Source organism: Phocoena phocoena, chromosome 10 (assembly GCF_963924675.1).
Source record: "Phocoena phocoena chromosome 10, mPhoPho1.1, whole genome shotgun sequence".
NCBI classification, from domain to species: Eukaryota; Metazoa; Chordata; class Mammalia; order Artiodactyla; family Phocoenidae; genus Phocoena; species Phocoena phocoena.
The window spans coordinates 40,493,137-40,517,747 of NC_089228.1; the positions used below are offsets into that span (position 1 = coordinate 40,493,137).

The 24,611-nt window shown below is 46.9% G+C and overlaps 1 protein-coding gene across 4 annotated transcripts in view; it reads left to right on the top strand.

Moving 5' to 3' along the window:
• The window catches only part of KIF9 (kinesin family member 9), a 42,704-nt gene extending 20,458 nt beyond the window's left edge, over positions 1 to 22,246 (top strand). For 2 of the 4 annotated variants that reach the window (XM_065884803.1, XM_065884805.1), the window contains 10 exons: positions 2,026 to 2,094; positions 2,934 to 3,038; positions 4,631 to 4,686; positions 5,466 to 5,556; positions 6,043 to 6,176; positions 9,091 to 9,305; positions 12,320 to 12,496; positions 12,925 to 13,040; positions 13,452 to 13,556; positions 21,938 to 21,988. In XM_065884803.1, the coding sequence (XP_065740875.1) occupies positions 2,026 to 2,094; positions 2,934 to 3,038; positions 4,631 to 4,686; positions 5,466 to 5,556; positions 6,043 to 6,176; positions 9,091 to 9,305; positions 12,320 to 12,496; positions 12,925 to 13,040; positions 13,452 to 13,556; positions 21,938 to 21,988 (1,119 nt within the window). Of the gene's footprint in view, positions 1 to 2,025; positions 2,095 to 2,933; positions 3,039 to 4,630; positions 4,687 to 5,465; positions 5,557 to 6,042; positions 6,177 to 7,736; positions 7,929 to 9,090; positions 9,306 to 12,319; positions 12,497 to 12,924; positions 13,041 to 13,451; positions 13,557 to 21,937 lie in introns of all 4 variants that reach the window. The other 2 variants (XM_065884802.1, XM_065884804.1) reach the window with 2 other exon arrangements.
• Positions 22,247 to 24,611: the final 2,365 nt, after the last annotated feature.

The window sequence follows — 24,611 nt, forward strand, 5'->3', positions numbered from 1 at the left end:
AAATGTATCATTTATTCACTCAGCTAAAATTTCTGGAGTACTTACTATGTGCCAGGCACTTTTTGAAGCACTTGGGACGTATCAGTGTACCAACAGAAACACAAATCTCTGTCTTTGAAGAGCTGACAGTCTGCCGGGGGTGGGAGAGATAGAGATACTAAACATAAGAAATCAGTCATTTCTAGATTTGCTATTTAAGACAACATGGATGCACCTAGAGGACATTATGCTAAGTGAAATAAGCCAGACACAGAAAGAAAAATACTGCATGATCTCATTTATATGTGGAACCTAACAAAGTCAAATTCGTAGAAGCAGAAAGTAGAGCAGTGATTACCAGGAGTGGGGTGGAGGCAGGCTGAAAAATGGGGAGATGTTGGTCAAAGGGTACATATTTTTAGTTCTAAGATGAATTAGTTCTGGGGACCTAATGTACAGCATGGTGACTATAATTAATAGTAGTGTGTTGTGTACTGAAAATTTGCTAGGAAAGTAGATCTCAGATGCTCATACCACACACACAAAAAATGGTAACTAGTGGATATGTTAATTAGCTTGACTGTAGTAATCATTTCACTGTGTACATGTATATCAAAACATCATGTTGGGCTTCCCTGGTGGCGCAGTGGTTGAGAGTCCGCCTGCCGATGCAGGGGACACGGGTTCGTGCCCCGGTCCGGGAAGATCCCACATGCTGTGAAGCGGCTGGGCCCGTGAGCCATGGCCGCTGAGCCTGCACATCCAGAGCCTGTGCTCTGCAACGGGAGAGGCCACAACAGCGAGAGGCCCGCGTACCGCAAAAAAAAAAAAAAAACAGAAACATCTTGTTGTACACCTTAAATATATATAATTTTTCTTAAAACCAAAATAGGTAAGTTGTAGAGCTTCACTGTCCAATACAGTAGCCACTACTCACATGTGGCTACTGAAATCAGTAAAAAAAAATTTTTTTTTGGCTGTGCTACACGGCATGCGGGATCCTAATTCCCCAACCAGGGATCGAACTCGTGCCCACTGCAGTGGAAGTGCGGAGTCTTAACCACCGGACCACCAGGGAAGTCCCCTGAAATCAGTAAAATTAAATAAAATTAAAATTTCACTTCCTTGGTCCCACCAGTCACATTTTAAGTGTTCAATAGCTTTATGTGGCTTGCAGCACAAACACAGGACATTTTCATCATTACAGCAAGTTCTATTAGACAACACTGCTCTAGGGTATGTTCTATGAAAGAAAAGTAGAGCAAGATTTTAAAAAAGAGTGGTGTGAGGGTGGGGAGGGGATTGCAGTTTTACAGGAGGTGATAGAGATGCGCCTAATTTAGAAGCTTTTGAACAAAGACTTGAGGGAGGTGAGCCATGGAAATACCTGGGAGAAGAGTGTCCCAGGCAGAGGGGACAGACAATGCAGAGGCAGGAATGTGCCCATTTGGTGGGAATGGAGTGAGCAGGAGGAAAAGAGGAGGAAAGACGTAATGGGACAGATCACATAGAGCTCATACATCACTGTGTTCTCGAACACAAAGATGTAAGTGCAAAGATGTTTTGCAGCATTTTCTGTAGCAGCAATAAATTGGAGGTGGCATACCTGATTATCAGTGGGGAATGGTAATGCTTTGTGTAGTGGTTGGGAAGGATGAGGGTCAATGCATCCTGGAGGCATGGGCTGCACTGAGAGGGCCATTACCCTGTTGGACTGGAGCTGCTGGGAGTCAGGGTTTGAGGTGGCCCTAGGGGTGCCTGTGCTCACTCTGTTCTCAGTCTCCTCTGCAGTAAGAGGCAGAGGCCAGAGGACTGCTGAGACCCCCTCAAACCCTAAAGTTACCCAGTTGGGGAAAAGTCACCAGTGGGGAGGGAATCATCCAGATGCTGAGATCACACCCCATGGATTACCTGGAAGAGCCAGGATGTCCAGGCACGGGTGGGGAATTATAGGCTTGATATGGAAGAGGCAGGGTGGCTTCTCTGACTGTCCTCCCTGCTTTCCCCCTCACCCCACCCCCACCCCACAATATGTTTCCCTGGCAGCGAATGGTCAAGAACCTGGAGAAGGAGCTGGCACTGCTCAAGCAGGAACTAGCCATCCATGACAGCCTGGTAAGGGGCTAGAGGTGGTGGTGGGGCATGGTTGCCAGAATGCTAGAGGGACTAGGGTCAGGGTACCAGGTGGGCAGAAGGGCTAGGTTGGGAGGGGGCAAAGGGTCAGGGCAGGGATGCTGGATGAGCAGAGCCAGTTCGGTGGGCAGAGGGACTGGGTGGACAGGGAGCCAGATGCGTCAGGGGCCGAGTAGAGAGACTCCAGGGTGGGGCAGAAGTGCTGGGGGACCAGGAATGTCTGGTAGGCAGGGACACTGGACAAACAAGAAGATGTGGACAGGGGTGTCAGATGGTCAGGCAGTAGGCAGGGGGGATGAGGGGCAGGGGCCAGAGGCCTGGCAGGGGTACAGGGGCAGACAGCATGATGGGTCAAGGTCAGGAGAGGTGGCCCCTGACCAAGGCTGGATGGTCTGGTGAGGACAGCAGCAGGGAGCCGTGAAGGTAGGGGGCGGGGGCAGGAGTCCTCCAGTAGCCTGTCTGAGCTAATGCTCATGGTCCAGAGGAGCCTCAAGGCAGAGGCTGCCCCCTCCATCCTGTGGCCCTCATCCTACAGAGTCTGCTGAGACTCAGTCAGCAGAACTCCCTTGTTTGGAGTAGCAGGCCCCCTGTTGGGCAGCCTTTCCTTCCCCGCCCTACCTGGTTGTCCCTTGATGACCTGAACACCTGGCCTGTGAGTCAGGCCCTCCTCGCCAGGACGTGGTGATGAAGGGAATGGAGCTGGCTTGGGCGGCCAGGGTCTGTGCCCAACCTCCCCACTATGGTTCTCAGAATGGTCCCTGCCACCCCGCTTGGGCTTGGGTGCTTGGAGCTTAACAATATGTTCCTTTTCCTCCTCCAAGGCCAACCGTACCCTTGTTAACTATGACCCCATGGATGAAATTCAAATTGCCGAGATCAACTCCCAGGTGCGGAGGTACCTGGAGGGAACGCTGGACGAGATTGACGTAAGGAGCCCCTCAGGACCACCGTGTCCAGCTGGCCTGGGCCTCCATCTCCTGGCCACAGCCCGATGCGTGCTGTGCTAGCCTCGGAACCTCACACTGAGAGGGTACAGGGGGTGTAGGGTAGGTGGTGCTGGACTCCCAGCCTCAGGGCCCTTTAGCCCACCTCAGGGCCTTGGCATCCATGTTTAGGGTTACAGGGCTGTGGGTGACCCACAGAGTGGCTGACAGCCTTAAACAGCCTTGAATACACAGAAGGTGGTCCATCGCTGGGGGCACAAGTGTGGACCCTGGAGCTAGGCTACCCTGGATCGAATCTCAGCTCAGCTATCTCCTTGCTGAGTGACCTCAGGAAAATGCTCAAGCTTGTGTACTCTGGTGGCCTCACCTGTACGGTGTGGTGGGGAGGGAAACTGAGCTGGGGTGAACTGAGATGCAGCACCTCAGGGGCTTCACTGTGCCAGGCAGAGTGAGGGCATTAAAGGATGATGGTCATGCTTGTTGTCTACAAGGCAGACCCCCCAGGGCCCATGCTGGAGTGGGCCAAGGAGGAGGAGACAGCAGCCACACAGGGAAAGATGCATTGTTTTTATAGCACAGGCTGGCAGACTTCTCATCAGGGAGCTCATGGGCAGAACCTCGCCCGACCTGTTACTGTGAGCAGCTGCCAGAGGCAAGCCTGGGACAACTGAGAGGCAGGCTGCTCTGGTCTTCCTAGTAAGGGCAGCCCCAGACTGACCAAGGCGTCGAGGGGTAATGCTGGTGGGCTGTAGGCTCAAGAGGGAGGCTGATGGCCTTTCTCCAGCCACAGGTGAGTGTGTCTGTGCCCACACAGAAAGGTTCGTAATGGAACCTTTTGGAAGCAGGAGAGAGCTGAGGACAATAAATCGTATTTAAATGTTTTCTTAGTATTCTCAAGAACTAGAGTCATTTTAATTTTATAGAGGTCTTCACTCAGAAAAGGTGATTATTATAGTCGCAGTAAATAGTTTTAAAACTACTAATCAGGTGTTTCTCTGTTCTTGAGGAGGGCTGGACTGCCACTTTCCTGAGAGGGTGCTGGCAGATGTCCAATTCTTTTTTGTTGTTGTTGTTGTTTTTATTTTTTGCTGCGTTGGGTCTCTGTTGCTGTGCACAGGCTTTCTCTAGTTGTGGTGAGCGGGGGCTACTCTTCATCATGGTGTGCGGGCTTCTTACTGCGGTGGCTTCTCTTGTTGAGGAGCACGGGCTCTAGGCGCGTGGGCTTCAGCAGTTGTGGCTCGCAGGCTCTAGAGTGCAGGCTCAGTAGTTGTGGCACACAGGCTTCAATAGTTGTGGCTCGCAGGCTCTAGAGTGCAGGCTCAGTAGTTGTGGCGCACAGGCCTAGTTGCTCTGTGGCATGTGGGATCTTCCCGGACCAGGGATCAAACCCGTGTCCCCTGCATTGGCAGGCAGATTCTTAACCGCTGTGCTACCAGGGAAGTCCCAGATGTCCCATTCTTGAGACAGATGGTCCACGGGTTAGCCAAGGGGTCCTGGTTTCTCTACTAACACAGACACAGCCTTGGTCCCGTGGTGCCCTTGGTCTAACCTCTGCCTTGTTCTCTTCCCTCCAGATAATCAACCTCAGACAGATCCAGGAGGTGTTCAACCAGTTCCGGGTGGTTCTGAGGTAAGGGGCCCACCCCATCCACCCCACTGCTACGTCAGGCTGCCATTTTCATTTCCCATGGTATGGATGCCGGTCTCCAAGTGCACTGCCTTCTCTCTGGTGTGTGAGGAGCCAGATCAGAGGCCTCTGGGTATGGCAGGCCCTGGGTGTACCCGACAGCCTCTGCCCCTGAGCTCTTATATCCTCCTGCCCTTCCCTTCCCCTGGGGGATGTGGGGAGGACAACCCTCCATTCAAGGGCTACTCAGAGACGAGGTGGTCCCTGGTTTCCTGAGTTTATTAATTGGACAGGAGGTCCTTATGGAGTGCCAGCCCTGAAGATGGCCGGAGCAGGACTTTGATACTCCCCACACCCGCCTCCCCACCTCAGGAGGGATTTGTGGTTTATTTGGGTACAGACATACCTGTAGCCTGACTGCCTGATGCTGGATGGTATCACAGAAGCTGGGTATGTGATTTTGAAGGGACTGTTAGAGACAGACAGGTGGGGAAGCATGGTGCCGAGGTAGGCTTACAGTCCTTGTTAAAGGTCATCTTAGAGCAGTTGTGCTTGGCACATAAGATGGCCCCTGCAGATTTGGGGGCTGGACAATGGGTACACGCACTGGGGAGTGGAGGGCAGGGGAATGAACGTTTTTGGTCTGGTCTGGTTCATGATGAGGATGTGGCTCTGCCGCAGGGGCCACACACAAACAACTTCTAACTCCAGTAGTTGGTGCTTGCCCCAGTGGGTTCAGCATGGCCCCAGCTGTGATGGGTTCTTTCACGCTCTCTCCCAAGCCAACAGGAACAGGAAGTGGAATCCACTTTGCGCAGGAAGTACACCCTCATAGACAAGAATGACTTCGCAACCATCTCTGCTGTCCAGAAGGTAAGCACAATTGCCTCTTGCCGATAAGACTCACATCAGATTTTTCCATCCCCAGATCTTTCCAGAGACAGTGAGTGTCTTGCATTAAAGCAGATCTAGGGTTGCGACAGATAAAGGTAACACCAGCATGAGCATGGGGTGACCCAGGCAGGAGTAAACCGCATAGGAGTTCAAAATGTCCTCCATAAAATGGAGATGTGGCTAGTAGTAAACAAGACCAATTCCCAGAGTTAGGTTGGAAACGGGCCCCAAGAGCCTCAGCGTATGGAATGAGACATCAGACCATGAGAGGAGTTGATGTAGGAAGTGGACATTGGGTAGGGTGGTCAAAGACAGCTCTGCTGGGGACAGCCTGAAGTGACATCAGCAGGAGCCACATCTCGGTGTGTGGGATGAACGTGTCCACCTTTGGTCCATATACACCTGGTTCCCCAGGGAGCCTGAACCCTTAATCTAACCATAGACCTGCAACTGGCCTCTGTCCAGGCAGGGCTCGTGGATGATGACGGCCACCTAGTGGGCGAGCCTGACGGACAAGGCTTCGGACTCGGAGTCGCCCCTTTCTCTACCAGACCCGGGAAGAAATCCAAGTCCAAGAAGATGTTCAAAGAGCAGCTCAGGTGAGTGACCTTTCTGCTGCTCCAGCTGATCAGCACCTGGCCCTCCTTGGCTGGTGAAAGGGAGGACATAAGCTGTCCCTCCCTTCCCCCGGTATCTTAGTTATGGGGTGGTCACAATGGATACCTCTCCTGCCAATACTAGCAGCATCTGTGGGGCCCAGGCTGGGGCTGGTCACCTGTCATCCTCACAGCAGTTCCACGAGGTGGGAGTTCATGTCTCCATTTTAACTAATGAGGAAACCAAGGCTCAGAGAGGGGAATTCATTCCAAGGTCACATTGCTAAGGTATGGTAGAGTGGAAGTGAGAAGCCAGGCTGGCACTCGCCCTCCGGTACTTCATGTGCAGACCCAGCTCCCACCACCAGGTTCCTTCTGTGACCCGGCTAATTGGCACCCACATCACCTAAAAACTCCAGCTCACCTTTCAGGCAAGACTCGTTTGTAGATGCTGGGTGTCAAGTTCCCTTAAAGAACCAGCCTTCCTGGGGAGCGCTGTGTCGTGGTGGACAAAGCACACGCTCTGGAGGTAACGCCTGGGCTCACCTCCCTGCTCAGTAGTTCTTTCACCCACGGGGGTCACCCCAGTGAGGTGTAAGAGCCTCTCTGCCTCTGTTTCCTCATCCCTAAAATGGGTATAATAATAATAATAGCATCAGTCACTGGGGTGGTTTTGAGGATAAGTGAGTAAATGCAATCCCTGTCCCTGGAAGACCTCAATACAAATATGTTGTTACCATTATCACTTGTAAAAGGACACGGGCCAGAGCTGATTGTAGAAAACTGTCACATGCAGTACTGGAGTTGGGTAGGAGGATGCCCTGGCCTCCTCCTGCCTCTTCAGGAAGGGAGGTCACACCCCCACCCTCTCTGTTCTGCCGTTGGGTAATTAGTGCAGTAACAAATGGATTGAGGCTTGGTTCCCCCAAGCCACACCTGTTGCAAGAAGAAGAAAAGAGAAGGAAACAGTGGAAGGAGCCATGTATATCCTCCCTTTAGTTCAGTCCTGCTCACATGTACCTCTCTGGGAGGGAGGACCCCGGGTGCCATCAGTTGGAGAGGGAGGATGGCTACTTTCCGGGGAGCTGGTGTGGGCATTGACAGAGGTGGGAGAGCAAGTCGTGGACTGATCAGAGCAGCGGGTCAGACGTGTCTCTCTTTACTGTTGGTCTGCAGACAGACGCACCCTGGGTGGGGGCTCTGCTACTCCTTCCCAGGGATGCCTGTGTGACTAATACCTCAGCAGCCATGATTCTCCTTAGAGCCTGTGGCCCACCCCAAATGTCCATATGCTTCCAAACTGGAGACTGCCCATTTTTCCCAGGTGTCTCCTGCTGAGACTGCTGGAAGGAGGACTTCTTGTTCTGATAAAAGGGAGAGAAATTCTCTCCTCTTCCTCCCCATCTGCATGGCTTAGGGTTGTACTCTTTGCCCTTTGGCCTGGTTTATGTTCAAGATAGGAGCTGAGCGGGCTGGGGCTTCTGGTGTATGAGTGCTGAGCAAGATTACTCCCCTCAGCATCAGAGACACTAAGCCTTGGGTCTTCCTGCCTTCTCCTTCCAGCTCCTTGGCAAGAAAGGAGGGCGCCAGCAGCCCTGTGAGTGGCAAGGACTTGGATGCTTCCACCTCCAAGATCCAGTTGACCCCATCCTCCAAGGATGGAGATGTCAAAGACATGCTTCTGCAGGACCGGGAGACCTCCAGTATTGAGCCCCTTGCCTCGGAATCCCCAAAGGAGGAATTACGCCCACCCAGGTGACCATCTAACAGTAACTCCTGCACCAGATCATACAAAATCAGCGTATGACAAGGAAAGAGCACCTGCAGATAGAAGAGAAATAAAATGGGGGTAATAGGCAAAGACTAGGAGCACAGTCCAAAAAAGAAGAAATATGATGGCTTATACACGTGCAAAATGGTTCAACCTCAGGAGTCATCCAAGATACACAATTATACACGGAATCCTTTTAGACCCTCCAAATAGCAATTATTTGAATAATTAAATTTGCATATTTTGAATAAGTAATATATTCAAAAGATACAAAATTCTCAGGCATGAGACCATTCCTCCAGCCACCCAGTTCCTCTCTGTGGTGAGTCAGTGATTGAGTTTTTAGGAATCTATCCTGAGGAAGTAATTAGAGATGTAGACAAAGATTTATACAAAAAGATTGTGTCATTAATTTAAAAAGCAAAAGAAAAAAAATTTGGTAACACCTTCAATAGTTGACATTAGGGAAAGGGCACTAAGTGAATTATTTTCTCTGCCCTTGAAATGTACAAAGATGTACATGAAGAATTTTTCCCCAGCCTGTGAACACTTCCAAAGATTCAGAGAAGTTGGAAGAATTGTATAGTGAACACCCTCTTGATTCTATCATTAATGTTACTATAGTATTTCATCATGTGTGTTTCTCTCCATTCTTCCATCCATCTTTTTTCAAAAAATGGATTTCAAAGTAAGTTGCAGACAATCTACTTTCCCCTGCCCAGCACTTCATCTTATATCTTATTAACTAGAGTTCTCAAAGAGTTTTTAATAGCATGAAAGAATGCTTCTGTGAAAAAAGATGTAAAATTATACATTTTGCATGACTCCAAATATTAAAACAGTTATCAAAGAAATGAAGGAGATACACCAAAGTGTGGTTGCCAATAGGTAATGAGTGGTATTTTGGGGGTTTTCTTTGGTAACTTTTCCTTACTTTCCTCATTTTCTGCAATAGTCACGTGCCCTTGTGTGCTCAGTAAAACAGAGACGAGAGAATGATTCCTACACAGTTTAGCTCCCATCTGGGGTAGGTGGTGCCCAGGAATTCTGACCTGCTTACGGAAGCCCCAGGGAAGAAAGGTGAAGTGCCCGGTGGCTCCAAGACAGCTGCCCCATTTCTCCCTACTCCTTCCCCTCCATCTTCAGGCCCAGCACCCCACCCACCAAGCCTGTGGCCTTTGAGGACTTTAAGAACGAACGGGGTAGTGAAATCAACCGCATCTTCAAAGAAAACAAATCCATTTTGAATGAGCGGAGGAAAAGGGCCAGCGAGACCACACAGCGCATCAATGCCATCAAGCGGGAGATTGACATGACCAAGGAGGCACTAAATTTCCACAAGTCACTGCGAGAGAAGCAAGGTAAAGGTGATGGGAAGATAGTTGGGGGACAGTGGGATCTGAGTCATCCTGCTCGGGATGGGGCAGCCTTGGGTACTGGAGGACTGAGTTGGAAGGGGGCCAGCAGGGGATGTTGGGGTGCAGGCTTCATCCCTGGGTCATCACTTGGCTCTAGTCAGCCCTGGGGAACCACAGAGTCCTTCCCTGTCAGCTAGCTTCTGCCTGCAAGTCCCCTTTCTTGCATTATCTCAGATCTAAGTGTTGGACCTTCCATCTGATATGTGCTTCTGCCCATGGAGGGACAGAATGTTGGTCTTGTAGACACTTCCCCAGGGAGATGGGTGGCTGGCGACCGCCACAAGGTCCATGGGTCCTGGTGTTGTCTCCTCACTGACCACAGTGGTCTGATTGGGGTAGGGGTGCTGGTCAAGACATGAGAAACTGAGGAGGGAATGAGAATGTGGATACCAGGGGCCAAGTGATTCACTGTCACTAAGACCATTCCTCATGCCAACCCTGCAACAAACTGGCCTAGCAAAGTCTTGTCTCTTAAGGCAGGTGGTGTGGGAAGCCCTCAGGCTCAACGAGCAGGGACCCCTGTGTAGGGACTGGGGAGAGTGCTCGCCTGGTTACCCTGACCTGGTGCCCTTGTCCCAGTGGCAGACACTGCCCATACCTTCAATGGGCACCAAGAACCCTCAAGCTTGAGTAAGCAGAGGACTCATTTGGAAGGGCTGGTCAAGTACAGATTCCTAGGCTGCAATCAGTGGCTCTGACTCAGGAAATCTGGAGCAGGGCCCAGAACCTGCATTTTAAAGAGTAACCATCCCAACACTGAGGCTGGTGGTTCAGAGGCCACACTCTTTTTCACAGGCAGGGCACACCACCGGTTACTGGGCTTTCCCTTGCTAAATCGCAACCCTATGCTAGGCCGGCCTTCTTGAATGATCTCACTGATCACCTGGGCATCTCCAGGTGGCACTTGGTTTTCTGCAGGTCAGGGGGATCATCTCACTCACAGAGGTTGCATTTTACTCACTTATTTCTCAGAGGGCAACTTTATTTCCAAATTCTTGGGGCTACTTTGCTCATACCCTATGGACCAAGCGTTAACACACTGTTCCAGAGGGCAAAGCCCTCCATGGGTTTGGGAAGTAGGGGAAGGTGGGTGATGATGGCTCCAGACATGCCCCCACCCAGAACCTCTAGAGTGAAGGCCTTGCAGGACAAACAGGCACTTCTTTGTGCCTTCTACTTACACCTTTTTTTTTTTTTAATATTTATTTATTTGGTCACACCAGTTTTTAGCTGTGGAAGGTGGGCTCCTTAGTTGCAGCTCCAGGGCTCCTTAGTTGTGGCACGTGGGCTCCTTAGTTGTGGCATGCGAACTCTTAGTTGCAGCACGCATTTGGGATCTAGTTCCCTGACCAGGGATGGAACCCGGGTTCCCTGCATTGGGAGCATGGAGTCTTAACCACTGTGCCACCAGGGGAGTCCCCCCACACCTCCTTTGAATATGCAACCCCTTATTATATATTTACATATTTTAAATAATATATATGCATGCTATGCTGATATATCACTTACTCCTCAATATACCTGAAAATGGACATTTTTAAAGGATGGGTTGAAGAAGAAATAAACAATATTTTAAAATATTTAAACTTTTATCAGTATCAAAAAACATTTTTGCTCTTTCCTCCCGAAAGCAGTTGTTTTCCCATTGGTTGTTAAAATAGCAAGTAAAATACCTTTATCTTAAGGGAACAGATCGAGTAAATTCATTTTTAAAAATATTTTCTAGGTACCTTGACTGACAGCCACTTATCAGCCCAGAACAGTCACTGAATTTGAGACATTAATTAGTCTTTTGTGAAAAAAAAAAAAAAAGAAAAATCATCTTAAGTTCAGCTCTCATAAGTGTTTTCTGTGGAGATAATCAGAGAACCTCTGGGTAGTACAAAAGATGTTGTCACTCCCCATGTCAACAGAGTACTGTAAAGACTCTACTCTGTGACTGACGGATTTGTCTGTATCAAAGTGACCACATCAGGCCCACAGCATGCAAACCAGGTTGCTCTGCACTGAAGGTGAGGGCTACCCTGGACACCACTCCCCCCCCAACCCCACTGCAAACACCTTGAATTGGAACTCTTGCCTCTCCATGAATGGTGTCAGTGACACTTAATGTGCCTCACTTCTCCCCTGTAAACATCAGCGGAAGTGCTAATGCTTTCCTCCGGTACCTGGGGACTGCCTCGTGCACCCTGGCCACACACCTCAGTCACAAACAGGACTCACTCTCCAAGGGTCCTCGGGCTGGGTGTTGACATGACGCCTTTGCTGAACTTTCAAGGTGCTGTGAGCAGTAGACAGCCAGGCGAGTGGCTCCACAGATATCATTATTTTGTCTTAACCTAACAACCTTTATCAAACTGACAGACCTGAAAAGGTCCATACTAAGAGACAGCGAGTAGAGGAGATGACTAATAGCACAACTGACCCCTCTCCTCCTGGAGCCCTCTGACAGCCATCCGACAAGATGTCTGATGTTCTCTGACAAGAGGGTAGCTGGCGAATGCTGAAATCGTCAAGAAGACAATTTGAAATGTGGGTTTACATCTACTGTAATTAATAAGGAACCCTGCCCAACTGCCTCGTGGTACTAGCCAGTGGCGGCAGCTTGTTTACATAATTTATAAAAAAGGTAAACACCTGTATAATAGAGGTATTTACTGGATATCTTTGGCTAGTGGGGTTTAAGATCAAAAGAATCGTGGAACGTGGGCCATCTCTACCCTTTCCTCTGCCTACCCCTCCTGTTTGTCCTAAAAATGCCAGTGTGGTCCTCTGACCTGAGCCCCCTCTCCCTGTGAGACATATCCTAGTAGTCTGGCCTTCTCATGCCTTGTCCACCTCCATGCTGCACCCCAGCCCTTCCCAGGTCCTGTCTTCATGCTTTGCCAGCACTCTCCCCTCTTTCTGACCACCTCAGGTGGGCACCTCATTCCCTAACCTCCTCCTTCCCCCTGCAGGCGAGTATGAGAACAAGGGGCTGATGATCATTGATGAGGAGGAATTCCTGCTGATCTTGAAGCTTAAAGACCTCAAGAAGCAGTACCGGACAGAGTATCAGGACCTACAGGACCTCAGGGCTGAGATCCAGTACTGCCAGCACCTGGTGGATCAGTGTCGACATCGCCTGCTCATGGGTGTGCCGTTTGGGAAGGTTGGCTGGCCACCTGGGGTTCCAGGAGGCACAGGGCAGGGCTACTGTCTGAGTTCTAGAAGTGGCTTCAGAACTTTTCTCTTGCAGAGGCAGGGGCTGGACAGGACTTTTTTTTGGCTATGCCCTGGGCCATGCGGGATCCTAGTTCCCCTAGTTCCCGCTGCGGGGATCAAAGCCTGCAGTGGAGTCTTAACCACTGGACTGCCAGGGAAGTCCCTGGACGGGGCTTTAGATGTGTGTTTCCAGGATTCTGAGGGCAGGAGATGGAGATGGGAAAGGGTGAGGCCCTGGAGCAGGAAGTGAAGAGAGGGTGAGCTGTGACAAGCACAAGACAGACAGACACACACAGCCTTGACCTGCTTCCTCAGGGACTCCCCACCCTCACAGTGCCATCTCCCTGTCTCCCTGCAGAATTTGACATCTGGTACAATGAGTCCTTCTTTGTCCCTGAGGACCTGCAGGCGGCACTGAAGCCAGGTGGCAGCATCCGGCCAGGCATGATGCCTCTCAGCAGGATTGTGTCTCTGGTGAGTGGCACAGGGCAGGGGTGGGGATGGTGACGAGCACAGGGCAGTGGGCAGTGCCCCTTGTCCTCTGTTCTCTCCAAAGCTTGGCAGTGTACCGGCTGCTCCCAGCCTCTCCTACAGCTGGCCCAGGCAGGTGGGCAGGTACAGGTCTCTCCCCTGTTATCAAGGATGAGGACACAGAAACCGCCACATGCTGCTGCACCCCTTCTTGAGTGGCTCATCTTGCCCTGGTGGCGGTTACAGGGTGTCCGCGATGACACTGGAAAACATGAGTCTGGGGGATTGTGAGCTATCCTGGGTGGAGGTCTGCAGACCCAGCGAGAGGCTGCCCTAATGCCCGCCACAGGCCCTGTCAGAGTGGATCCTGACAACGCCAGGCTAAGGGACTGTGCTGTGTTGGGACTCTTGTAGGGAGAAGATGACCAGGACAGGTTCAGCCGGCTGCAGCAGACGATGCTGCCAGAGGGCCCTGATTCTGTCTCCTTCTACAATGCCAAAGTCAAGACAGAACAGAAGGTAACTTGGGGGATTCATGTCTCCAGGAAGGCAAGGCCTCAGGGACCTCATTACTAGGACACCCAGGATTATACTCCCCACTGTAGAGAGGCAGAGGAGGAATACGCCAGCCCAGGGAAATCCAGAGTCACCCAGAGTCAGTGGGTATCTTCTGCCAACTCCAGAGTCCTGGGACTGGGCTGGAACCAATAGGGGCCCCACAGACTTTGGCCAGGCCTGGACATGGCTGGTGAGTGCTAAGACAGCCCATGTGTGAATAACATGCCAGGACAGGGCCTAGGGCTCCCCTGAGGCCACTTCCTTTTGGGGAGAACCTCTCCTGTGGAGGCCGCTGTGCACAGGTGGCAGGGGACCAGAGGACCACAGGCAGCCAAGGCAAAGCTAGACATGACCTGGTACTCTCCTCACTGAGCGGGCTGGAACAAAGGGTCTCCGCTCTGCTGAGGCTCAGCCTGGAGCCAGAACACAGGAGGCCTGTATACTGTGTGCTTTTCTGTGCCCAGAGGCAGTTCTTATACGGCAGGTGGCAGCTGCACATGGGGTGACTGCCCAAGTGAGCTCATTGTTTTAAAAATATTTTTGTGGTACTCATTTACATTTTCAATAGGATGATACAACTGAAGCATTAAAAAGCATGAAAATACTAATACCCAGTCCCCCATCAGTCCAGCTCCCACCAGTCCCCTCTGACAAGGAACCGCTGTCACTTATTTCTAGTGTTCCTCCTGCACATTGTTCTGCGTCTCGCTTTTTCCACTTAACAGTCTATCCTGAAGATCGTCCCCTTTCAACCTGTTGGTGCTGCTGTGTTCTTTTTCACAGCTGCATAGTAGTACTCCGTTGCAAGGATCTATCAGAATTCATTTAATGCATCTCATATTGAGGGATTTTAGGAAGTTCCATTTCTTTACTATGACAAACATTGCTGTGATAATTAACCTTGTACAAATGTGAATTCACACAGGAGTGAAAGGCAAGTTTGTAGGAGTGAATTTCTTGGCCAGAAGGACATGTGTACTTTTGATATATGGTGCCGAATTGCCTGCCTAGAGCTGAATCCATCACCCACCCCCCACCCCCCAGCAGCATATACAGGATGCTAGTTCCCCACAGGCTCCCCGCAAGATGCAGTATCCTGCTTTTTGGGTTTTTCCAATCTGAAAGGTGAAAAATGGTCTCTCAGTCTAGCCTTGATTTGTATTTCTCTTATTATCAGTAAAGTCAAGCTTCTTTTCATATGTTTAAGGGCCATTTTAATTTCTTTTCCTATAAACTGCCTGTTGATATTTTTGCCCATTTTTCTATTGGTTGTTGGTCTTTTTCTTATTAATTTATAGGAACTCTTGATACATTGGGGAGATTAGCTCTTTATGATATGAGTTGCAAATATTTCCCCCTATTTGTCTTTGGCTTTATTTACGGTTTTTTTGTAGTTGTTTTGCTGATTTTTATGAAATCAAGGGTATCAGTCTTCTCTTTCTTGGCTTCTGGATTTTGTGTTATAGTTAGAAAGCCCTTCTCCTGATTGAGTTCATTCTTTACACTTATAGTTAAACTGACACCTTCACTGACCTTTGATGGCTGTGAGGAGCTAAAGTCCACTCAAAGAAGCTTGAGTGAAGGGGTTTGTTAACACAGATTCTGAAGGTTCCATAGTAGCACCTCTCACCCTGTGCTGTGTACATACATCACCAGGAGTCTTGTTAGAATGCAGCTTCTGATGCAGCAGGTCCAGGGTGAATCTGAGAGTCTGCACTTTTAATAAGTACCCATATGGTGTTCATGCAGCTAGTCCAAGACCACACTTTGATTAGCAGGCCATAGAACTCACCTGTAGGAAGCAGGGCCCAGGCTCCTCTCCCTCCAGGCCTTTCTCCTTCCAGATCTGACCTTAGCTTCTCCCTGAGGTTTGATCCTTCATCTATCTGTTCTCCCCTCCCCACCTCTCAATTTCTAGCTCCAGCCTTGGCCCTGGCATGCCCTTATTTTCCAAGACTTCACAGCCCCAGTGCCCAATATCACCTGACTACTTACTTTGAGCCTCTCTGGAGGGAGAAGCCTAACTGACTCTTCTTGGGTTAAGTGTGCATTCTTGGTTCAATCAGCTGTGGCTTGGGGCAGGGTCACCTGCCCATCCCAGTTGCCTGGGCCCACTCTTTCAGCAGGAGAGAGAATGGCTTTATCCAGGTATCCATTTAGCCTTATGCTGTGAGCATCAAGCTTTATTAACTCTGGCCCCTGAAGGGAAACCCACATCAGCCCTGGATCAAGGAAGTCCAGACCTGTAGGAGGGCAGGGCTCTATGGGAGAAAATGGAGTGGGGTCAAGTAGGCATAAGCAGCCCAGCCTCGGACATTGTTTGACTGTGACCACTATGCAGGAGCTTCCTTGTCTGACCACAGAGAGGCCTACCCCTTCTGGGCTCAGAGGAGGGGGCATATGATGTGAGGCAGGGGTCCAACTTTATTCTTTTCCATGTGGATATCCAGTTTTCCCAGTACCAATTGTTGAAAAATTGATTCTTTCTCCGTTGAATTGTCTGGCACCCTTGCTGAAATTCAATTGACCATAAATATGATTGAACTTAAGCACTAAGAGTCCTGAATGTATAAGCTGAAATTACTTTCCTCCTGAAAGAGTTTGCACCTGCTTTTGCCATGCGGCATTACCAACCCAGGACCATTTTGAACTCCTTCAAGAATTCCAGCCTGATAAGGGATTAATATCCAGAATATACAGAGAATTCCTAAAACTCAACAACCAGAAAACAAAATCCAATTCAAAAATGGGCAAAGGATTTGAACAGACATTTCTCCAAAGAAGATATACAGATGGACAGTAAACACATGAAAAGATGCTCAACATTACTAATCATAGAGAAATGCAAATCAAAACGACAATGAGATACCACCTTACATGCATTAGGATGGCTAATAAAAAAAAGAAAATAACAAGTGTTGGCAAGGATGTGGAGTAACTGGAACCCTCGTGTGCTGTTGGTGGGAATGTAAAATGGTACAGCCACTATGTGAAACAAACCAGTCACAGAAAGACAAATAACTGTATGGTTCCACTTACATGAGGTACTTAGAGTAGTCAGAAATCATAAAGATAGACTATACATAGAAAATCCTGAAGGTGCTACCAGAAAACTACTAGAGTTCATCAATGAATCTGGTAAAGTTGCAGGATACAAAATTAATACACAGAAATCTGTTGCATTTCTATACAGTAACAACAAAAGATCAGAAAGAGTAATTAAGGAACCAATCCCATTTACCACTACAACAAAAAGAATAAAATACCTAGGAATAAACCTACCTAAGGAGGCAAAAGACCTGTACTCAGAAAATGATACGATACTGATGAAAGAAATCAAACATGACACAAACAGATGGAGGGATATACCATGTTCTTGGATTGGAAGAGTCAATATTGTGAAAATGACTATACTACCCAAAGCATTCTACAGATTCAGTGCAATCCCTATTGAATTACCAATGGCATTTTTCACAGATTTAGAACAAAAAATTTTACAGTTTGTATGGAAACACAAAAAACCCCGAATAGCCAAAGCAGTCTTGAGAAAGAAAAACGGAGCTGGAGGAATCAGGCTGCCTGACTTCAGACTATACTACAAAGCTACAGTATTCAAGACAGTAGGGTACTGGCACAAAAACAGAAATATAGATCAATGGAACAGGATAGAAAGCCCAGAGATATACCCACGCACATATGGTCACCTTATCTTTGATAAAGGAGGCAGGAATATACAGTGGAGAATAGACAGCCTCTTCAATAAGTGGTGCTGGGAAAACTGGACAGGTCCATGTAAAAGTATGAAATTAGAACACTCCCTAACACCATACACAAAAATAAACTCAAAATGGATTAAAGACCTAAATGTAAGGCCAGACACTATCAAACTCTTAGAGGAAAACATAGGCAGAACACTCTATGACACAAATCACAGCAAGATTCTTTTTGACCCAACTCCTAGAGAAATGGAAATAAAAACAAAAATAAACAAATGGGATCTAATGAAACTTAAAAGCTTTTGCACAGCAAAGGAAACCATAAACAAGACCAAAAGACAACCCTCAGAATGGGAGAAAATATTTGCAAATGAAGCAACTGACAAAGGATTAATCTCCAAGATTTACAAGCAGCTCATGCAGCTCAATAACAAAAAAACAAACAACCCAATACAAAAATGGGTAGAAGACCTAAATAGACATTTCTCCAAAGAAGATATACAGATTGCCAACAAACACATGAAAGAATGCTCAACATCATTAATCATTAGAGAATGCAAATCAAAACTACAATGAGATATCATCTCACACCAGTCAGAATGGCCATCATCAAAAAATTTAGACACAATAAATGCTGGAGAGGGTGTGGAGAAAAGGGAACCCTCTTGCACTGTTGGTGAGAATGTAAATTGATACAGCCACTACAGAGAACAGTATGGAGGATCCTTAAAAAACTAAAAATAGAGCTACCATACGATCCAGCAATCCCACTACTGGGCATATACCCTGAGAAAAACCATAATTCAAAAACAGTCATGTACCAAAATGTTCATTGCAGCTCTATTTACAATAGCCAGGACATGGAAGCAACCTATGTGTCCATCATCAGATGAATGGATAAAGAAGATATGGCATATATATACAATGGAATATTACTCAGCCATAAAAAGAAACGAAATTGAGATATTTGTAGTGAGGTGGATGGACCCAGAGTCTGTCATACAGAGTGAAGTAAGTCAGAAAGAGAAAACCAAATACCGTATGCTAACACATATATATGGAATCTAAGAAAAAAAAAAAAAGGTCGTGAAGAAGCTAGGGGTAAGACGGGAATAAAGACACAGACCTACTAGAGAATGGACTTGAGGATATGCGGGGGGAAGGGTAAGCTGTGACAAAGTGAGAGAGTGGCATGGACATATATACACTACCAAACGTAAAATAGATAGCTAGTGGGAAGCAGCCGCATAGCACAGGGAGATCAGCTCGGTGGTTTGTGACCACCTAGAGGAGTGGGATAGGGAGGGTGGGAGGGAGGGAGACGCAAGAGGGAAGAGATATGGGAACATATGTATATGTATAACTGATTCACTTTGTTATGAAGCAGAAACTAACACACCATTGTAAAGCAATCATACTGCAATAAAGATGTTAAAAAAAATGAAAAACAAAAAACAGTATGGTACTGGCACAAAAACAGAAATATAGATCATTGGAACAGAATAGAAAGTCCAGAGATAAACTCACGCACCTATGGTCACCTAATCTATGACAAAGGAGACAAGAATATACAATGAAGAAAATAACAGCCTCTTCAATAAGTGGTGCTGGGAAAACTGTACAGCTACATGTGAAAGAATGAAATTAGAACACTCTCTAACACCATACACAAAAATAAACTCAAAATGGATTGGAGACCTAAATGTAAGGCTGGACACTATAAAACTCTTAGAGGAAAACATAGGAAGAGCACTCTTTGACATAAATTGCAGCAAGATCTTTTTTGACCCACCTCCTAGAGTAATGAAAATAAACACAAAAATAAACAAATGGGATCTAATTAAACTTAAAAGCTTTTGCACAGAAACGGAAACCATAAACAAAGCAAAAAGACAACCCTCAGAATGGGAGAAAATATTTGCAAGTCAAGCAACCAACAAGGGATTAATCTCCAAAATACACAACCAGCTCATGCAGCTCAATATCAAAAAAACAGACAACCCAATACAAAAATGGGCAGAAGATCTAAATAGACGTTTCTCCAAAGAAGACATACAGATGGCCAAAAAGACCATGAAAAGATGCTCAGCATAACTAATTATTAGAGAAATGCAAATCAAAACCTCAATGAGGGGACTCCCGTGGCGCTGGTTAGGACTCCCTGCTTCCAACACAGGGGATGCAGGTTCGATCCTTGGCCAGGGAACTAAGATCCCACATGCTGCACTGCTTGGGCAAAATAACTAACTAAATAAAACAAACAAACAAAAAACTATCAGTACAATGAGGTATCCCCTCACACTGGTGAGAATGGCGATGATCAGAAAGTCCACAAACAAAATGCTGAACTCATAGAAACAGAGATTAGAATGGTGGTTACCAGGGGCTGGGGGTGGGGGTGGGGAATGGGGAGATGTTGGTCAAAGGACACAAACTTCCAGTTATAAGATGAATAAGTTCTGGGGGTCTAATGTATAGCATGGTAATTATAGTTAATAATGCTGTAGTATATACTTGAAAGTTGCTATGAGAGTAGATCTTAAATGTTCTCACCACAGAAAAGAAACAGTACTTATATGATATAATGGAGGTGTTAGCTAATGCTATGGTTGCAGTCACTCTACAATATACAAGTGTGTCAAATCAACACACTGTACACCTTAAACTTATGCAATATTGTATTATATGGCAATTCCATCTCAATAAATCTGGGGGGAAGAAAAGTCCACAAAAAATAAATGCTGGTGGACATATACATACTACCAAATGTAAAACAGATAGCTAGTGGGAAGCAGCTGCATAGCACAGGGAGATCAGCTCGGTGCTTTGTGACCACCTAGAGGGGTGGGATAGGAAATGGGAGGGAAACGCAAGAGGGAGGAGATATGGGGATATATGTATATGTATAGCTGATTCACTTTGTCATAAAGCAGAAACTAACACACCAAAAAAATATAAATAAATAAAAATGAATAAATAAATAAATGCTGGAGAGGGTGTGGAGAAATCGGAACCCTCCTACACTGTTGGTGGGAATGTAAATTGGTACAACCACTATACAGAACAGTATGGCGGTTCCTTAAAAAACTAAAAATAGAACTACTATATGACCCAGCAATCCCACTCCTGGGCATATACCCAGAGAAAACCAAAATCCGAAAAGATACATGCACCTCAATGTTCATTGCAGCACTATTTACAATAGCCAAGATATGGAAGCAACCTAAATGTACATCGACAGAGGAATGGATAAAGATGTGGTACATATATACAATGGAATACTACTCAGCCATAAAAAAGAATGAAATAATGCCATTTGCAGCAACATGCTGTGACCTAGAGATTATCATACTAAGTGAAGTAAGTCAGACAGAGAAAGACAAATATCATATGATGTCACTCATATGTGGAATCTAATTTTTTAAAATGATACAAATGAACTTATTTACAAAATAGAAACAGACTTACAGATATTGAAAACAAACTTATGGTTATCAAAGGGGAAATGTGGCAGGGAGGGATAAATAAGGAGCTTGGGATTAACAGACAACACACTACAATGTATAAGATAGATAACCAACAGAGACCTACTATATAGCACAGGGAACTCTACTCAATATTCTGGGACAACCTATATTCTGGGATAACCTATATGTGAAAAGAATCTAAAAAGAATGAATATATGTATATGTATAATTAAATTACTTTGCTGTACACCTGAAACTAACACAACATTGTAAATCAACTACACTCCAATAAAACTTAAAAAAAATAATTTAAAAATTAAATGACTGACTTGAAAAAATCATAAAGATTGAAAGTATAGTGGTGATTTTCAGGGTCTGCGGGGAGAGGGGAATGGGGAATTATTGTTCAAGGCATATGGAATTTCAGTTTGGGATGATGAAAAGAGTTATGGAGATAGATGGTAGTGATGGTTGCACAACATTATCAATGTATTTAATACCACTAAACTGTACACTTAAACACAGTTAAGATGGAAATTTGTATGTTGTGTGTATTTTACCACAATAAAAAATTGGGGTAAAATAATTCCAGCTTCATGTGGGAGCTTCAGTTTCAGTTCAGATTCACCATGTGGGGAATCTAGGATTCACCTCCAAATTCCATGTTGGTTTTAGCATTTGCTTGTTCACTGCCCTGCCCACTGATTCTGTTTCAGCTTACTTTTTCCACATGCTTTCCAAGAGGCTAGCAGTTCATTAAAAGAGTAGGATTCACGAACATCTAGTTGATTTGCAGAGGGAAGGCCCTTTGGAATACGTGGGCCCCCACCCCTCTGGAGAGAGAGCCCTTTTCTTTTCTTTTCTTTTTTTGAACCTACTTCTTGTCAGAAACTTTCAAGTGGGCCCTTGAAACATGCCTGTCTCCTTTTAAACATTTAAAAACAGTTTTACACACTTTCTTTAGGATGAAAGAATGAGAGGGATTGAATGGAACATTATTTCTCACAGAACTGGGGCTAGTCAAAGGGAATCCTTGTCCTCAAACAGTGATATTTGCAGGAAGAATGATGGGGTGGATATAAAGTGGTGTGGCTTCTGAGTCCTTGTTAGGTCTGCATGTCCTAATCAACTTCTGTTTTCTCCCCTTTTCTGTGTCTAGCACAATTATTTGAAAACCATGATGGGCCTCCAGCAGACACATAGAAAATAGGGACTCACTGCCAGTGCGTTGAAGGACGAAACCCCCAGCTACTCCTGCCTGTTCTAGAGGCACTGCCAAAGCACCTGCCCAGACTCCAATCCCTCTGCTCCAAGGCTGGGCGCAGCCCAGAGAACACACAATGGCCTACCTGCCAGGAGGAACAGCCTTCAAAGGACACCTTTGAATATCTTCACAGAACACCTTTGGTTTCGATTCACTGTCTTATATGCAGGGACAGGATAAAATAACTTTCTGGTTCGGCTTTCAGTGCTCATCCAAGAACTTTATTTTATTTCCTATCTGGGAGGATGTCTTCCCTATGTACAGGTGGGGTCCTAACTGAGTCTCCAGTAAGAAAGTGAAGAAGTAGCTCAGCCAGTCTCCCTCTGGCAAGCCTTTGTCCCACTGGTCAGCCTCCTTCCTTTCCTGGATGGCCATCCTGGGGATGAGCTGGGTCCAAGGAGCCCTGGTTCTCATGGGTGAGACTGTAGGTTCTCGCAGGGAATCGTCTCTGTGTTCCTGAGCCAGTGAAGGCAGGAGGTGCTTCTTCTTCAGCAACCAGGAGAGGATGGGGTGTAGGTGGAAATGACTGAAAGGCAGATTTTTACCTCAAAATAAGAAGAGGCTTAAAATGAGATCATTCCTACCGTGAAGTTAGCAGTGAGAATCCCATGGTGGGAGGCTGTCTGGCAAGGAGATTGCAGAACCTGCACTAGCTGGAAGGTTGAACTAAATGGCATCTTTCCAATCAAAGACCCTATGGTTCTGTTCTTCAGCCCATCAATGAGCAGCCAGATGGGGGTTTTGTTGAAGAGAGAAAGCTGAAGGCTTTCCTTAAGGTCTCTGCCCTCTCTCCTATCCACCCCCTTTCTCCTTCACTGACTGGCAGATACACAACGGTCCTGAAACAGCTTTCAGAGACTCCTTCTATGCCAAGGCTTCCCGGAGCAGCTTTGAAGTCCCCTGACTTCATTCCCTTGGATGACACACCGGGGGGCTGTCACTGATCAGCACTTATGGTGTACACACAGCCTTGTTGGTCAGTCCTCATGTTTCCTTTAAATGTGGCCAAACAGGCAGATATGTCCAGGCTCTGCTCATCATCCCAGCTGATGAGTTGGAGGCCCTAGAGAGTTCAGATTCTTTCCCTTCTTGGCTGCCCTTGCCCTTACCAGCACTTGTTTGGGGTTCCCGTGTCTTTGGAGTAGCTCAGGAAATAGAACATAGTAAACAGGAGTACATCATCCTGCTGGAGCCACAGGAAGCAGCCATTTGTGGTATAACCAGTCCTCCTTCCCTTCATTCCCTGTCACTGGCTAGAATGGCATGTGGCATGCTGGTCATCCCTGCACAGAATTCCTGGACAGCCAGTCCTGGGGCCTGCAGGCCAGGGCAGGCTGGGACTCTGTCATGGCAGTTGGTCCCATGTGTCTCTAGCTCATTCGTCACCACATACACCTCGGTCAGTTCTGGCACAAACTGAAACAAGTAATCGTCAGCGTGGGCAGAGCCACAGGAATAAGCCAAATGGTGCTCTGTAGATCACCCTCCATGCAAACTCCTCACAGGAACAGATGCTTCCAACATGACAGGGAGCTAGGGGGCATGATATCCACCCAAATATGCCTGTTGTTCTAGAAAATAGTTCCTGCTGAGCTAATCTGACCATCACAATCACCCCTAAAGGGACTTCCAATTCCATCAATGTGACAGATAAGGTAACCTGAAAACACTCTGGCTACAAACAGAGATACTGTCTAAAGTATAACATTCTTTTAAATGCAAAGCTAAATTTGCAGGAAAGAAAGGAAACTGCCAGGAGCTGGAGAATTGAAAACCAGAGTGGTTAGTGTGTGAACCGGCTATGGCTGGTAGAAGGTGTGTGAGTGGACGGTTGCTCTTGAGTGTTAATGCCCACATAAGTGTGAGAAATAAGACTATGGCCCATGCCTCATAGGAAGATGGAAATGGGACCCCTTGCGTAAAGGTAGCACCAGATGAAGAGGTGAGCTAAAAAAATTTCCCCACTGACATGGAGAAATAACAAGGAAACTATCCCCAGGGATGAGGGAGAACAGGTCCTGTGAGAATTTGCAACCATGCACAGGTTTGGGATTCAAATTTACACTGTGTGGTCCAGGAACCACCAGGCTGAAGAATTAGCATAAAAATTAGCCCAAGGCTTCAATAAAACTGGAGATCTAAATGTTTGTTTTTAGACAGAAAAAAATTTTTTTCCCAAGGTTGAAACACCTAGTAGAATTTTAAAATCTAGTGTTCAGGCCCTTTATCCAGCTACACAGCATTCCCGCAAAGCCCTAGTAAACATGAGCTCCAAAGATTAAACACACACACAGACACACACATGCACATGCATGCACATGTGCACATGTGGCATACATGGAAACAATGTATCATGATGGAGGCACAGTGTAAAGAGAATCAGTTTCAGAGTCATTAGAACTTCAGATAACAAATTACTGGATAAAGATTATACAATATATATGTTTTAAATAGAGACAAAGTATGTGTCAAACATACGATAAAGGCTATTAAAATAGAGTGCAGGGCTTCCCTGGTGGCGCAGTGGTTGAGAGTCCGCCTGCCGATGCAGGGGACGCGGGTTCGTGCC